The 16085-nt window shown below is 37.0% G+C and overlaps 2 protein-coding genes across 2 annotated transcripts; one reads left to right on the forward strand and one right to left on the reverse strand.

The window, feature by feature from the left end:
• The first annotated feature begins 962 nt into the window (after nucleotides 1-962).
• On the forward strand, nucleotides 963-2121 carry LOC114534786. The gene is made up of 5 exons (XM_028556256.1): nucleotides 963-1053; nucleotides 1393-1452; nucleotides 1538-1669; nucleotides 1765-1984; nucleotides 2112-2121. The coding sequence occupies exons 1-5, from the start codon at nucleotides 1020-1022 to the stop codon at nucleotides 2119-2121; spliced, it is 456 nt and encodes a 151-aa protein (XP_028412057.1). The 5' UTR covers nucleotides 963-1019.
• A 4343-nt stretch (nucleotides 2122-6464) lies between these two features.
• Nucleotides 6465-7916, reverse strand: LOC114534787 (ATP-dependent helicase SGS1-like; the record flags this gene model as incomplete). The annotated part of the gene is made up of 2 exons (XM_028556257.1): nucleotides 6465-7308; nucleotides 7762-7916. Coding segments are annotated over 2 exons (999 nt in total), but the record flags the coding sequence as incomplete, so codon positions are not given.
• Between the last annotated feature and the right edge of the window lie 8169 nt (nucleotides 7917-16085).

A 16085-nucleotide genomic window follows, 5' to 3' on the forward strand; every position in this document is an offset into this window, starting at 1 on the left:
ATAGTTGGTGCATATAGTCAATGGGAAATTTCTTTACCATATCAATTGGCAAGTCACAGAAAGGACTTACACAATGATGATGTTCTTCATTAACTTGATCTCTGAAGGTAACATCAGTTCGCAATTGAACAGTCTTAACTTGGGGATATATAACTTGCCCAACCCACAATCCCTTCTGTGCACACTTGTCACACACAAAATATCCCGAGCACAGCTTTGTGCCTTTAACAAGAGCTCTTACTGGTGCACCACAAACACAGCATCTAAAAGAAACTGAGAGTACCCTGTCCCCATCTTGCACTCCATTCTTTAAAACATTGTCTAATTCATCGATAAGTTCATCTAAAAAATCTAAGTCCTGAGGCTTGGACTTGCCGCATGTCAGTACAACCGGAAAAACTACGACAGGTTTAAACTACGACAGGTTCACTATAGCACACAACACTGGCCATAAGTTTGTGCTTGAACTCTTAAATAAGGGAAGGCCATCTATATTTAAAGATATCTCAAGTGAATCCACCCCACGAACAATTTTTACAGGATATCTCTTAAAATGCTCGAGCAACTGAGCAGCAAGTGGAAAATATACATAATCCATTCCAGACTTTTTCTGAATGGAAACAGTCCTTAAAGTTTTCAGTAATGTACGTGCACAACCTGGCAAATTAGGATGACCACTACGTTTTAGCAGTACCAGTAAACCAGCCTCGTACCCAGGCGCTTTAATAGTAAAATATATAATGTTGCATTCAGTTATAGTATAGAGGTCAGTTGAATAAAGGCGAGCGCGCGGGGATTCAGTTATAGTATAGAGGTCAGTTGAATAAAGGCGAGCGCGCGGGGGTGCTTGGGGTGGTCAGTTGAATAAAGGCGAGCGCGCGGGGGTGCTTGGGTGGACGCGACGGAAGAATGAAGCGCCTGGCAGAAAACGTGTCGATTTCTGCAAAATTGTGTAGATTTCTGCAAAATATTATTTTTGAGTGCTTTTTGTTCTATTTTGGCTAAAATATTGAAAAAATATGGACGACGCAGGACGAAAGTCATCATATGAAGGTATTTGATGATACAGTTTTGTTTTTCTTCATATTATACGGCTTGTTTTGAATATTTTTACGCCAATGTATAGTGTATTGTTAATGCGCAGAGTCACAGACTCTTCCTTTGTTCTGTTTAAATAAAATTATATGTTTTATTGGTAGGGAAAACGTATGTTTAATAGGTTCAAATGTTATAGGGGGATTCTAAAAGGACAAAAATGGAATTTATACATAAATTGCGTACTAATTTGCATATATCTAAAATTCCTGGCAAAGGCACTAAAGGCAACAGTTTTTAATACTGGATAATGTAGACATCTCTTCTGCTAAAATGTATACATATGTTCCTCAATAGCACAAGGAAGTTCTGATGATGAATTTAATGCATCGTTTCAACAAATTAATTTTGAAGAAGGTAATAAAGAATATATTTTATATGACTGTTAGTTATAATAAAGACTAACTATAAACTGACTAAGCAATGCAAACATATATTTTAGACACTCATGATACAGTTGAATATGATTCACCAAGTAGCTCATTCAGTAATTTAGAGGAGCTTGGTTTCGGAAAACACACATTGACACCAGAGTCCAAAGCTTCGAATGAGCCAAAATCAAAGCGATTTGCAGGTTAGTTTTGCTTCATCCAATAAAGGAATATACAAGTGGTTTGAGTTTGAGTTTAGGGGGTTGAGTTTAAACAAACATTAAAAAAATATTTTCAGCATCAAATTTGTCCAGCCGACAATGCAGTCAGAGGAGAAATCAACTGGCATCCAAACTTGAGGAAATTTTGGAGTATCGAGAGAATCCAGATGATCATGTGGAACAGTCTGTGCTAATGGAATACCTGGATGTCATGGATGATCAGAAAAGTATTCTTACCAGAGCCATTAAAGCATTATTTCCAGAGGCAACTAAAAGGAGTGCTATGATTGCCAATAAGTCAGTGTATCCTTTTTGTAACCATTTTCGTATTTACACTATTATCATGTGCCATATAATTTCACCTGTTATTGTTTTTACCCCATACCTGCCTCAACCTAGTTCATTCTTAAACTTATTGTGCAAGTCAGCCCTAAGGTAGGATAAATATGATTGAAATACAATATACCGACATTTCTTAACACCTAATGCAGAGTCCTCTGCACCAATGTGGCATTCAAATCAAATGTAAGAAAATATTCACCTAAACAATTATTTGGCGTAAAAGACAAAGATATGCAGACATTACGTAAAGAAATTAGCGAGAAAGAGCAGCGCCTGGCTGAAAGTGGAAATGCTATTTCCAATGCATTGGATGCTAAGAATTTTGATGGAGCTAAAGAGCTTACAACAAGTTATAATGTAATGCTGCATCAATACTTTTCCATGACTTCAGCAATGGTAAAAATGTATGAGAAGAAAATAGTTGCCTTAAGTGTTAGCAAAGATGAACAACCAATTAGTAAGACACAAGAAGAACAGATCAATAAAGAAGTGAAAGAGTTAGAAAAGATTTGCTGCCTGGGACTTAAAGGATGTAGTAATATTGAAAGTATATTGGAAAAAAACATTTTCAATAACTTGCTTGAAAATTTTGAAGAAAAATGCCCATTATTGCTGAGTGTTATCCAAACACTTTTGGTAACAGACTCTACTGTTAAAAGAGTTCACAAGACATGCAAGTATAAACTAACATGTGGAGTCAATGCATTAGCTTTGCTTCTCAGTGTTAGAAATCAAAAGTGCAACAACGACATATGGTTGATACTTGGATTAGTGTGCATCACATATGAAGCTGGAAAGCAATTTGTCAATCTGCTGAATACTGTTGGACTAACTCCACATTGGGATTCATTGTATGTATATTGTATTTAAGCAATCTTTTTTCAATCATTAGTTTATTGAAATTATTCATTTTGCACCCTTGGTCCCTTTGGAAATATTATATACATGTAGTATAACCAAACAGTTTTACTGTAGATAGTATTTTTTAAAATGTTACCATTGGAATTGAATGTTTATTTTCTCCATAAAATTTAGAAACAATTTCCTTGACAAACAACTTAAAGAATTCCCAAAAACGCTTGCCGAAAAATGCCCCATCACAAAACCAGTTATTCTTCTGATGGATAACATTAACATGTACCATGGAAAGAGAAGACATCTCAGACTCCTAAATCCATTGGGTCCAAAAATGTGGAATTTTACTGGTCGAGCTGCAATAATTCCCAATCTTGAAGGAATCGAAGACCTGTTGTCTCGTAAAGTAAAGGCGACTATGTCACAAACGGATATTGCTTCTCTAAAAGTTGAAAATTTATTCTTAGGTGGGCACAGTATGAACACATTTATATGCATACATGTATCAATCTACTTGGTGTCTGCAATATTCTATGAATGTAGAACAACTTACCTGTTACACTGATACACGCCATAATTTTGTGTGCATTAGGGCCAATTACTGATCCCACAAATGGCTGAGCTTCGATTGTGCCTACTCAAATCTATTGTATCAACACAGAACAGAAAGTGTCAATATGATATGTCTGATATATATCTAATATAAATTATTTTATCTTTTTATTGTCAAGAATCAATGCGCATGAAAGAACACAAAAGGTTATGGGACGATTGGTGTGACCGCTTCTACTTGGAGTTACTTGAAGGCTGTCTGAATAGAATACCTCCTCCTCCGAAGCCTTTTCTGAATATGGACGAAAAGGAGCTAAACGCGTGGCTTTTCAAAGTAGACTTTGCCAATTTACAAAGGGGGGAATTTGTCTTGAAAGTTCCCACTATCCATCAAATTAGTTCAAATGCCCAAATGAGGAAGACAGAGGTGATTAACCTCCCATTGTCGTTAGAAGACAACTCCACTATTAAAGGCACAGCAGCAATTATTGAGGAATTTGGAAGAGAATTTTCCATTCCCTGCCCAAAGATTAATGCGATACATCTCAATAAATCTACAAAGAAGTTTGACATAGTGTCTGCACGTATACAGTACGACTTTATACGGTCCGTCAACATTCACAAGGTCGAAATGTCAGAATTCGAGAAACAACTGACGTCACGCGAGAAAGCTATTGACTCATCCACAACTCCCGGCACACCCTCCTCTGAATCTGATTCAGAAAGTAGTGAGGACGATGGCAATAAGAAAACATTCCAAACAGCGGAAGAGCGAAAAGATGAACAATTTAAAACATTTTACCAAAGAACATTGCAGCAGATTAAAGAATCAAGTATTGACGATTCTTCGATACAGCAACTAAGGCATCAAATGAAAGAAATAAATGAAACGAAAGATAGATATGAGAGAACAATATTTCACGCTGCAGTTGAAGAGAGAAATCATGTGTTCGCTAAAGTTCTTTTAGCCGTTGGTGTGAATCCAAACATCCAAGAGGGATGTGGCGCTACGCCCTTGTCGATCGCGGTGATCAATGCAGACATGAATATGTGTAAACTTCTGGTGGAGAACTTTGCTGAACATAGTGGTGCTATGTTTGGGTCATTTCCTAATCCTTTGGAAATGGCTGTTGCAATGGAGTTGACTGACTTTGCTGAGATTTTCTCTTCGGATACTAAAGCAAGAAAATACGAGTTAGTCAATGCTATGCAAAATTATAGTACCTCTGATAGTGATAGTTCTGAGTTTCCGATGCCCGACACCTGCGTACTTGACGAAACAGTTATGGATTCTGACGATGGTTCACAAATTGGTACTAAGATTGACAGAAAAAATGATTTTGCATACCAGAGAACTGACTTTAAAGGTTTTCCAACAGCACTTATTGGCGATGTTGGAACCTGCAAGGTTAACAGAAGTGTCCGAAACCGTAACAGTACTGTATATGGTTGGTCAACAGATATACCAGGCGATATGCATGCAAAGGGACATCTTTGCGAAGCAGTGTTCAAGGCACATGGTAAGGGTGGTTTTCATAAGTTGGTTCATTCGACTATGAAGAGGTCCAAACTGACGGAAGAGGCGTTCAAGAAACGAAAATTTCAGGAACAGAATCTGCAGCATATCCAGGAAGCAGTTAGAGACGGAAGCTCAGCTTATGGTTTTGCAGCAGTGCTGGAATTCTGAGATTCTGACGAATTTCCTTCCGAGAACGATTTATCGGTAGCTTTACGAAAGGACGGAAACCATAATCGCATTCTGCTTGATCAATTTAAAAAGTGGCTAAAGCGTGCCGGAGATTGTGATGATAGTCATAAATATAACCAGCAGTTATTTTCATTATTTGGCCCACTTTTGGAACTATTCATAACTGCTACGAGGAATGGAGATGGCAGGCGTCTGATGGGCAACTTAAACTTGCTTGGTTCTGTTAGGAAAGCATACAATGATCCAACAGGGTTCAATTATTATCAAACAACTAAACACAATGTGCAAAGTTTGTTGCCAGATGTTATTAAAGGGATGTGGTTCTGCATCAGAAATGAATTTTTTAAAGTGACGCCTGGTAAAGTGCCACTCGAGTTTCCAGTCCATAAATCGAATGTAGCTCCAAAAAGAGTTTCAAAGTCTTTTACTGAAGTAATCTCAAAGGGTGAAAAGAAAGTAAGAGATAAATTCCAAGAAAAACTTCACGACTGCTTTCCTTCATTTCGGACAGCCTCGCTGGATAACGTATTAAATGCGCACCAGACAATTCAAAATTCTGAACTGCTGCACTGAACTGTTGGATTAAATGTATCCATGCACATGTATCTATCTTTGCGGTATTTTTAATTTGTGTAAAGGGCTCTTGCAATGATTATGTAACACAAAAGTAGTCCGACATCTTGGGTGGCAAGAACAATTGCTAAAAATCCTTGGAAATTTTACGCCTGTATTCTAAAAGCTAAAAACACAAATTCATTGAGTGGGAGATCTTAATCTTCTGATGACGTTTCAATGGCGGTATTTCCAGCCGAATAGTGGCTTGATTATCAGTGATTTACCTTATATCTTTCCATCTATTCACAAAAAACTCTCATTGACCAGCATTGACAAAATTTATGTCACACTCAATGAGTGTGAGTGAGCTTTTTGAATACAGACGTAAGTCTTCGAAATCGGGCGAAAATGCAAGCCACACGGTACTACAATTTCATTTTACGTTGGTTTGCATATTAGGCATATTTAAGTATGCTTTATTTTAGGGCGTTGCCCTTGAAAAAAGATGATTAAAATTGTTCTGGGGGTTCTTTAGGGACACAATGAAAGATCACTTGGGGCTGCATATATCACGAAACGTATACTAGAATTTCTAAATGGAAATGAAGTGTACATATCGATTTTAATTATTATATATACTGTATATAGTATTTATTACTCTATGCACAGGGGCAATAAAGCTATTATTTACGTACCACGACGTACACATCCTTATTTATACCTTTTAATGAGCTACTTTGTTTAAGTTTATTTAAGCTGTTTTGTCTACAATGCAAGAATAATAGGTAGTTTTTTGTCTCTCAGCAATTTTACGTTTTTCCCAAGAGTTATAAAAGGTGTAGTAAATCTACCATCTGCAACACGGATATTCTCCATTAAAACCCCATGGATGATAAGGTGCTGTACAAATCGTATTGCATCCGCATCATTTTTGAACGCGCTTTGACCAACACCATAGTGAGCAATATTGTGGAAACCTTTGCTTTCTACATCGCGTTTTGACTTTGAACCCTTAAATGTAAGGGCCAGCTGCTTCACATTAATCTTTGGATTGATAACAATCATCTCTTCAAGACATTGACAGACATTAATTGCTTGCTGTGTATATTCTACGAAGGCTGATGTTGGTTTCCTACAATTGTCACAACTGTTACATACAACTTCAGAATCATCATCAAAGTATTGAAGAATAAGCTTCCTTCTACATGATGATGACATGCAATAGGAAACCATGGCATTTAATGCATTTTCTTGGTGCTCTCTGTATTCATCAGATGCTGAGGTAGTAATAAGCTGAAGCAATTTATTCCTATCCTCAAACCTGAACATGAGAGAACATTGCGCATGCTTACTATCACGTCCGGCTCTTCCTGCTTCTTGAAAGTATTCCTCAAGGGATTTCGGCATTGTAAGATGGACAACAAATCGAACATCAGACTTATCAATGCCCATGCCAAATGCACTAGTAGCACAAATAATTGGAACTTTGCCAGATAACCAAGCCCTAGAATTGTCAGTCTCTTCAAAATAACCAAGTTGTCCGTGGTAGTAGACAGCTGGAATACCTTTCGACTTAAATATGTAGGCCAATTCTACAGTATCTTTTGTACTGAAGCAGTAGACAATACCACACATGTTCATAAAATTCTCTTGCACATATTTAACTACATCCTTTTTGGAATGTGGTCCACTTTTTGGGATAACAGTGAAAAGTAAGTTTGGCCGGTCACAAGTGGATTGAATTGTGACAGGATTATCCATTCCCAACCTCTCAATTATTCTCTCCCTAGTTTGGGAAGTTGCAGTTCCAGTAAATGCTGCAATGGGTCTGTGGTATTACTTGAGCTCTTTAAGCTGGCCATATGATGGTCTAAAACTTTGTCCCCATGTATCCACACAATGTGCCTCATCTATTATAAATCTTGAAAGCATACCTTGTTCTGTTAACACTTTAAAACATGTAGTGGCTTGGGGTGAAAGGGCAAACTCTGGGGTCAGGTATAGAAATTTAACAAGAGTTTCTTTTGTCAGATCATTAAAAACAGCATCCCTTTCTTCTGTTTACATTGTTGAGCTGACATAGGTTACTTTGACGCCACAGTTTTGCAATTTTGAAACCTGGTCATTCAATAGTGCTATTAATGGTGTGATAACAACTGTGATGCCCATTGTTGCTAAGCCAGCAATCCAATAGCAAACAGACTTCCCCCCACCAGTTTACAGTTTATATTTACAGTTTTACACTACGACGTCGATACTATACGATTGATTTGTTAATACCTTGACACATTAGACAGATTTAGATTGAGGACGTGGACGTCAAGAGGACGTTGAATGGCGTAATATGGCGCGAAAATATGGCGTTGTGTTTATAGCGACGTCGTTTTCGTGATTTTCAGGACGGCAAAAGCAAGTTTTCACGTCGTGCCTAGGACGTCAAGTTTTTTTGTTTATTTTGTTCCTGAAAAAAGGTATGTAAAGGAATAAAAGTCATAATTTATTCTTTGTTACAAAGTACTGTCCTTGTTGATTTCGTATATTATGCAGATCAAGCTGATTTAATTTGCATAATTTACTTGGGAAAATTTGTTTCCGGTTTTGCAGTGGTTTCGGTATTTGGTTATATAAACAAACATATATACAGTCACAGTGTAAACTCAAAAACATCAACCACGAATTCGCTTAATGCCGTAATGTTTGGGCATACGGTTTTACTTTTGTTTTCAGAGATAGTTTTCATAGTTTTTATATATCGCTTTTCATATTATTTTAGTATTAAACATCGATTTAGTGTACTAGTACCTTGTTAATTTGCTGTAATTTAGTAATTACTATACAAAGATATAAACTAAAGATAACTGTGATTTTTTACAGCTAATTCTCTTGCTATGGAAGACAAGGAAGGTGACTGCCCAAAAAAAAGGTAACTAAAAATCCGACCTGCAAAATTATTAAAATTATTACGAAGTTGTTGGTATCAATGGTATGATGTCTGACTAGAGTACAATGCTATTTATATTGCTAGTATTGTGACTAAATATTTTACTAGGTGCAGTATGGTTTGGTCAAAAGCAAAAGACCTTGAATTGCTGAAAGAGGTTGCCGCAGAGGGTGTTCTTGTCCACAAGCAGAGGTCGAGGGAACAGGGAATGCAGTGGCAAAAGGTGGCTGACAACATGAGTGCTATGGGTCAAGATGTCACATCAAGGGCAGTAAGAGACCACTATAAGATGATATCAAAAAATATCGAGATAGAATGGCCAGAGAAGAGAGATCAACAGGTGAAGGTGGTGCTGAGCTGACTGAAGACGAAATGTTGCTGGAAGAATTGATGATATGGAAGACGACACTGATCGGTTGATGGAAAATGAGACAGAGGCTAAAAATCAAAGGATTGAGAATGAAAAAGAACAAGCATTGGAAATAAGGAAGAGAGCGATGGAGAGGGTCGGGCAAACAAGAAAAAGGTTGGGAGAAACAAGTGAAAGTGGTGCAGCAACACAAAAGAGAAGAAAATCAGGGGAGATGATGGAATGGTTACAAGAAAGGATAGAGTTGGAGAAAGAAGAAAAAGGGTGAAGGAGGCTGAGAAAAAGAACATACGGAAGCACAGAGGATGCAACATTTGGAAATTCTGCAAGTGATGCAGCAAACACAACAGCAATTTGGAATGCAGATGAAGCTTTCAGAACAATACCTTCAGCAGCAAATGCAGCAACAACAACAGCAGCAACAACAACAACAGCAAGAATTTAAATTTATGCAACAACAAATGATGGCTATGATGCAACAACAGCAACAGCAAACACAAATTTTGGGAAAACTGTTTGAAAAAAAGTTTTAATTACATAACATTGAGGTATTATAATATGTAATTATTTACAACACAAGTTTTAAATTGTGAATTAAGTCAATTATTTTGAACAGTTTCAAAAACAGGTTTACAACTTTATTTAAAGGTCAAACTCTTCATGCCAATTAATTAATGTGTAATATTTTGTCTATATCTGTCTATGTCTATGTCATAATCTGCCCAGAAATAACATTTCCTTTACCAAAATTGTTGAAAAGAGGGGGGGGGGTAAAATTTTTGGTAGATATACCATTTTTCTCAAACTTTCTAATTAATGCAGTGTTATTTATATGTTTTGCTGTAACTATTACTTTTGATCTGAGTCACTGAAATATTTTTGGCAGAGTATAGAATGATTTGCCAATAAATTTGTCATTTTGGTGACAGGTCAGCCAATATCAGAGGGATGTCACTCTTCTCAACTATTCCCTCCCAAAGCTACAGCCATGAGACATTGTTAGTGAAATATCACCAAAAATATTCATAAATTGTTGGTGGTTGCAGCTGAAATGTTTGAGAGACAATATTCTCATACAGACAGGTATGGGCATTCTGGAGTAATGCAGAGGCACAATAGATCTTTCCGATTGCAGTAAATGTACTTTCATCTGCCTTTTAAAATCCACAAAGCTAAAATATTTCGTGATGTTACCAAATATCCACTCTACCGAGACTCTCACAGCACTCATAGCTTTGTTAAACTCCCTCATTTCAGGTGTAAGCTCCCTATTTCTAAATGGTGCTTGCAAATGTATCCCCAATGGGTAGGCTGGATCACCATAAAGACAGAGTGGTTGGTTGTTGTAGAAGGCAACCTCCCTTAAAGAAGCTAGCAGCTGTGACTCACGAAGCATTGTACTATCATGTCTTTTACCTTCATAAGGCCCAGCAAGATTAGCAGTAAGACCATTCGGCAGTACAACACTCTGAAATTTAATCGAATGCACCCTCTTGTGACCATTGTACACTTCTCTCTGGTAGTATTTTGGACGAGCTATTGGGCGAACTGTGCCATCAATAAATCCAAAGCAGTTTTCCAATGGGGCACCCTTGTCATGTACTGCATCAGCACAAGTCTGTAGCAGCTCTTGTGACAAAAAAGGTTGATTCCAACTCTCCAGGCGGTGATGGTTTGCATCATAGACCAATTCTAGAACCTTATTAAATATGAGGCATATCTCGGATGGGTTTCTACCAAAACGAATAGCCATGTCGGAATACCTGCATGGGTAAGCTAGTCGTTTAAGAAAGATGCATAGTGCTTCTCTGCCAGAGCATGTAGTTCCTTGCTGGCAAGTGATCTTGTCAGGAATTCTGAGCAAACGCTGTAACAAGGCCAGGTGTGACTTGGCAAATCTCAGCTCAATCTTGCATTCTTCATCATCCCAAGAATCCAGATCAAATGATTCAAATTTCCAGTATGGAAATAATGGTTTGGATAAATTATATTCAAACAGCAAAATAAATTCGGTATTAGAAATATACTGCTTTTCTCTGGCAAGCATTAAAGCATCGCGAACAGATTGTAAGCCACCAAGGGCCATCACAAACTATTGGCACAGCATAAACTATTTCGTATAAAAAACAGCTAAAACCATAAAACATCACGACAGCATCACGAAATTTGAGTACACTACAGACATTCAACGGCAAATTTATTTCAAAATCAATTATGTTTATTGTGAACAATCACAAAGGATAATCATTAAAACAAAATATTAAAGCTACAAGTTCACTTCAGCTATTTTAGTCACAATCTAGGCACATTGTATAAAATAAACTTTATACAATTTAACTTGTTCATAAATTTAAAACATTGTCAATATTTGGTTGTGGTTTTTACCATGTCTGTTTTGCATTAACATCCAATTTTCCCATCAAATTTGTCGGAAAAAATCATGAAAAATTAGGTGAGTCTGGGCCTGTGAAAGGAATCTTTTTCATTTTACTGCATTTGTATTCTAATACGCTTCAAACGTCTTCTTGACGTCCTGATTACACAATCTAAATCTGTTTTGGTACTCGACACGACGGCGTTCTCGACCCAGACCTTCGCGCGCAATTTCACGTCCTCTTGACGTCCGCGTCCTCAATCTAAATCTGTCTATTGTTAATAGTAAAACAACGAGAAAACTGAAAAATAATGAAAGTGAACATTACCTTCTTTCTGCGGTTATCAAAAATATTTTCAAGGCACTGAAGCGTTTCTTTCTCGTGCATTTCTCTAGCAATGCGCGCAGACTCATTCTTTAAGGCTAGGGAATATTCGTGTTTGTGGCGCACTCTATAATGATGATCTATACCCGTTTCTTCGAAGAATTCCTTTTTCGGAGTGCAGTTCTCGTGGGGGCACAGAACTTTACCCGAAAGAACCGAATTTTGTACCGGTCTTTCAAATTTTTTAAAAATTTCAAGTATCTCCTCATTTACACCAAGCACGTCCGCCATGTTTAATTCATTTTCTGCCAGGCGCTTTCTTCCCCCAAACCACCCCAAGCACCCCCGCGCGCTCGCCTTTATTCAACTGACCTCTATACTATAACTGAATCCCCGTGCGCTCGCCTTTATTCAACTGACCTCTATACTATAACTGAATGCAACATTATATATTTTACTATTAAAGCGCCTGGGTACGAGGCTGCCAGTAAACCGTCAAGTGCATTTTGCTTGATCGAAAACTTATTGGTCCACTTCACCAAATCTTCATGAAGGGAATAACCTGTTACACTTTCATCATCAGAATCTGATGAACTATTACCACTATTTCCAACATCAGTAGAAGTATCATCATCATGCAAAGCCAAATTCAGGTGAGGGCTGGGACGGGCAAATTTTGAACTAGGTTCACCTAGTTCTAGGTCAGATTCAGAATGATTACTTCTCTGTGGAGAAGCATTAAATAGGAGGTCAAAGGATTCAGAATCCCCAAATTCCTCATCATTAACAGGTGTGGCGGCACTAGCATTTGTCAAAGTTCTATTTGCAGCTGCCCAGTTTCTCCTATACTGCACCCGGTTTGCTTTCATATTACCCAAAGCTACAATAAATGATAAAGTTTGGGTTAGGTTTGTTGATTCAGCTGTTAAAAAGCTAGTTCAGGCTAATCTTAGAGTTCATGAAGAAGTATAAATCTTATGCTACAGGCAAAATGTTATGCTACAGGTAGCGTGTAATAGGCATTGGATGTACATGTACAGTATATACATATACCATTATGACAAAACAGCCTCTGGTATCAGTCATAAATATGCAAGGTAGTCATTGTTTATCTGTGTCTGGTGTATATGTGAAGAGTTACATAGTAATAGTTTACACTAATATTTATTTATTTATTTATGATAGGTGCATATACATTCAATGTGTATGTACATAGACTGAAAAAATATATGGATTGCAGATTGTCTTTGCATCTGCAGAAATGTTGGACAACTACCGTATAGAGCAAAGATCTCAAGATATAAAAGGTCAATGCCCAGCATAAAACATAATAATTAGGATTAGAACATAGGGAGTGGGTTAGAGCTACATACCTTGAACATTCAGGGGAGGTCTAAGTTTGAAATAAGAAGGCTTTCATGAATATGAATGAAACATTTGTCAAAGGAAGAACTGTATCACAACAGCATCTCTCTTGATGACTTTAAATTATGTTAGCCTGTTCTCCTCTGACAAACCTATTTAAATATTATTCATATGAAACCCTTCTTATTTAAAAACTTCGACCTTCCTTAAATGTTCAAGGTACCGCTAGCTCTATCCCTATACTTCTGCTCTAGTTTAAATTACTTCCCCTGTAATGTAACTATGCTTGTCCCTTGTATTACCACATGCATGTGTAGTTCAATATTTGCTGTCTATATACAGTATGTATCTAATTGTCCCATTAAGTCACTATAGACCGCAATGGGACTTACATAATAGGTTAACCAGACACATGGACAGATAAGCCGTGTTTACATTATGAGCCAAGGCTAGGCCTTGGCCTAGATTTTTGTAATCAATCGCATTTTGATCTGACCTGGGGCAGAAAATGTGGACCACTTCTTCTTTTTGGGTCTAGATTTCATGGTCTAGACCTCGCCAAAATGTTTTAACTGTAGACTACAAAAATCTAGTCCAAAGTAGGCCTAGAATCATAGTATAATCACGGCTATAGGTAAGTTAAACCCATTAACTGCCACCATTTTCCCTTAATTAACAAGTAAAATCATTTGGCATTAGCAGAGTAAAATACTAAAGTAGGCGCATCAGGGCACATCCTAACTCAGTAGGTTATGACTGGCCTATATGCAATCTCTGGCCTCTATTGATATTAACCTGAGGCTGCAAAATGTTAAGGTCTACTTACACAATACAATTAGATAATGATTCAAAAGAAGCAAATATGCAAATTGTTTTATATGTCAAAACTTTTGTAGAAGAAACTTCAAATGATCTAGACAAATTTCAAATATAAAAGAGCTTTGCCTTTGAATTTAATTAACCTTAAGCCAGCAATGAACAGGCTTTTAAACAGGAAGACCCAGACCTAGCTTGGCTTGAGTTATAGTGTATTCATTATTAAACCATTACAGATTATAAAGTGCATCGTTTCGTGATATTTACCTTTTTCGAATTACATACATTGGGAATACACAAAACCATGTGTTGCTGAAGTTATTCGTGGTTGAAAGACTGATGAATGATAAAGATATTTTCAGAAAACAAGTATGTCTTTCCCCAAAATGACTAATCCTTAACCTTTGACCCCAATAGCAAAGAATGGTTCAAATTGACGAATGAAAACATTTCTATAACAAATATAAGACTTGTTTACCTTTACATAAGACTTGAAATGTTACTTTATCAAACAATCCAACACACGAGAGATCTCAGAAGACAGAATTTGCAATAATGCTGCTAATACAGACGCTACAAAATGCAAATTAAAATGGCATCACACACACAATTACAAACACAAATTTTATCAAAACCAATGGCGTATAAGAGGGACATATCAACTATATGTAACAGTTAAAATATATACTTACGTTGTAGACGTCGAGAAAGTTGCCAAACAAACAAACGAGTACTCAAATTGAAAGATATACCTCTTGAAAAAGCTAGTCTACACACAATTCGTTTTCTTCGCTTCGACGCAAGTACAATGACAGTTGGCGCCAGCAACCGAATCAGTTATTTCAGTAACTGTATATGGCAACAAAGGCAACTTTTGTCTGATTGGTCAGTTTTCTTTATTCTTTAAAATGGAACGCTGACTTCCGGTTGAATTGAAGAAAAAAATTTCAAAACACAGCGTGCGGTCTGTTGAGATAACGATTGCAAGTAAATCTTGCATGCTTTTGCACTGTTTTTTTTTCCTTTGAAAGAAGGACTACGGATCTTATTTTCGGAGAAATATGGAGAGCTTAGGATCGCTGTTTTGACAATTAATTGCGTGTGCGCCAAAGTTATGAAAACGCTCATTCCATGGCATGCAAATGTCCGCAACAAAGGCTACACGTTTTGTTGTTTTTTACTTATGAACAAGAAAGATGAAGAAAACTAACTGGATATATAATATTGGTGACATAGCAGTACTTAAAAGAGATAGGTGTTGGAATTTACATGCGAATATAGATGGAAATGGAACGACTTTTGTAACGGTGCTGTTTTTTGAACAAGCACAAGCAAGTATTAGGCATATGCTTCAAACAATGGTCATTTTAAAGATTTGTAATCAACTGAGCGAGTCAAAATTTTGGACACTAAAACACATGAGGTAACGCTAAACCATCATGATGTATAAGTATTTGTAGTGAAAGTAATCCACCTTTGTGTGTGAAATGCATTTTGGCAATAAGTGCTCTTTCGGCATTGAATCAATCTCAATAAAATGGCTACACAAATGTAACAAGCTAGAGTTACGGGAATTCTCTTAAGACACAATTACATCAAGTTAGATTACTTCAAGAAATGACTTCAGATATTCGATCGACCTTGCACGTCAAGTAGGAACATGATTTCAATCGCGCTGGTGAGAGTTTATGTGTGCAACTTTGGAAGAATTGCGACCTTGCTTCTGGCATCGCCTGATGAGCGAGTTTTGAACTTTTCAGATTGAAAGTCTTTCAATAAATTTCCCCCAATATGCAGATTATTCACTCAGGTTTTTAACCTCAAAGGCCTGCTGGTTTCTTAGCAGCAGTTCACACAAATATAGATTCGCGACGTCTAAACATTACAAAGAAAACATGTTTTAAAATGATGTTGTATATTTGCCTTTTGTAAACAAACTAGGCCGAGTTACGGGAAAAGGCTTCCTGGTCGTCTTTTTTAAGTCACAATATGTCGCAAACTGTATTTCGTTTGTTCGCACACCTTGCACTGCACTTGTAGTTTAACCATTAAACTTGGTAATCTTTTTTATTCATTCAAATACCTGAGGAGAACTTCGTTTCGAATAAAATATTTCGAATGTGTTCATAGACACATGATCGTCTTGCTGCAATGTAGGACAGTATAAATTTCAGCGCATGACATTTTTGTCAATA

Source organism: Dendronephthya gigantea, unplaced genomic scaffold, assembly GCF_004324835.1.
Source record: "Dendronephthya gigantea isolate DGI-Jeju-01 unplaced genomic scaffold, DenGig_1.0 000106F, whole genome shotgun sequence".
Lineage (NCBI taxonomy): Eukaryota > Metazoa > Cnidaria > Anthozoa > Malacalcyonacea > Nephtheidae > Dendronephthya > Dendronephthya gigantea.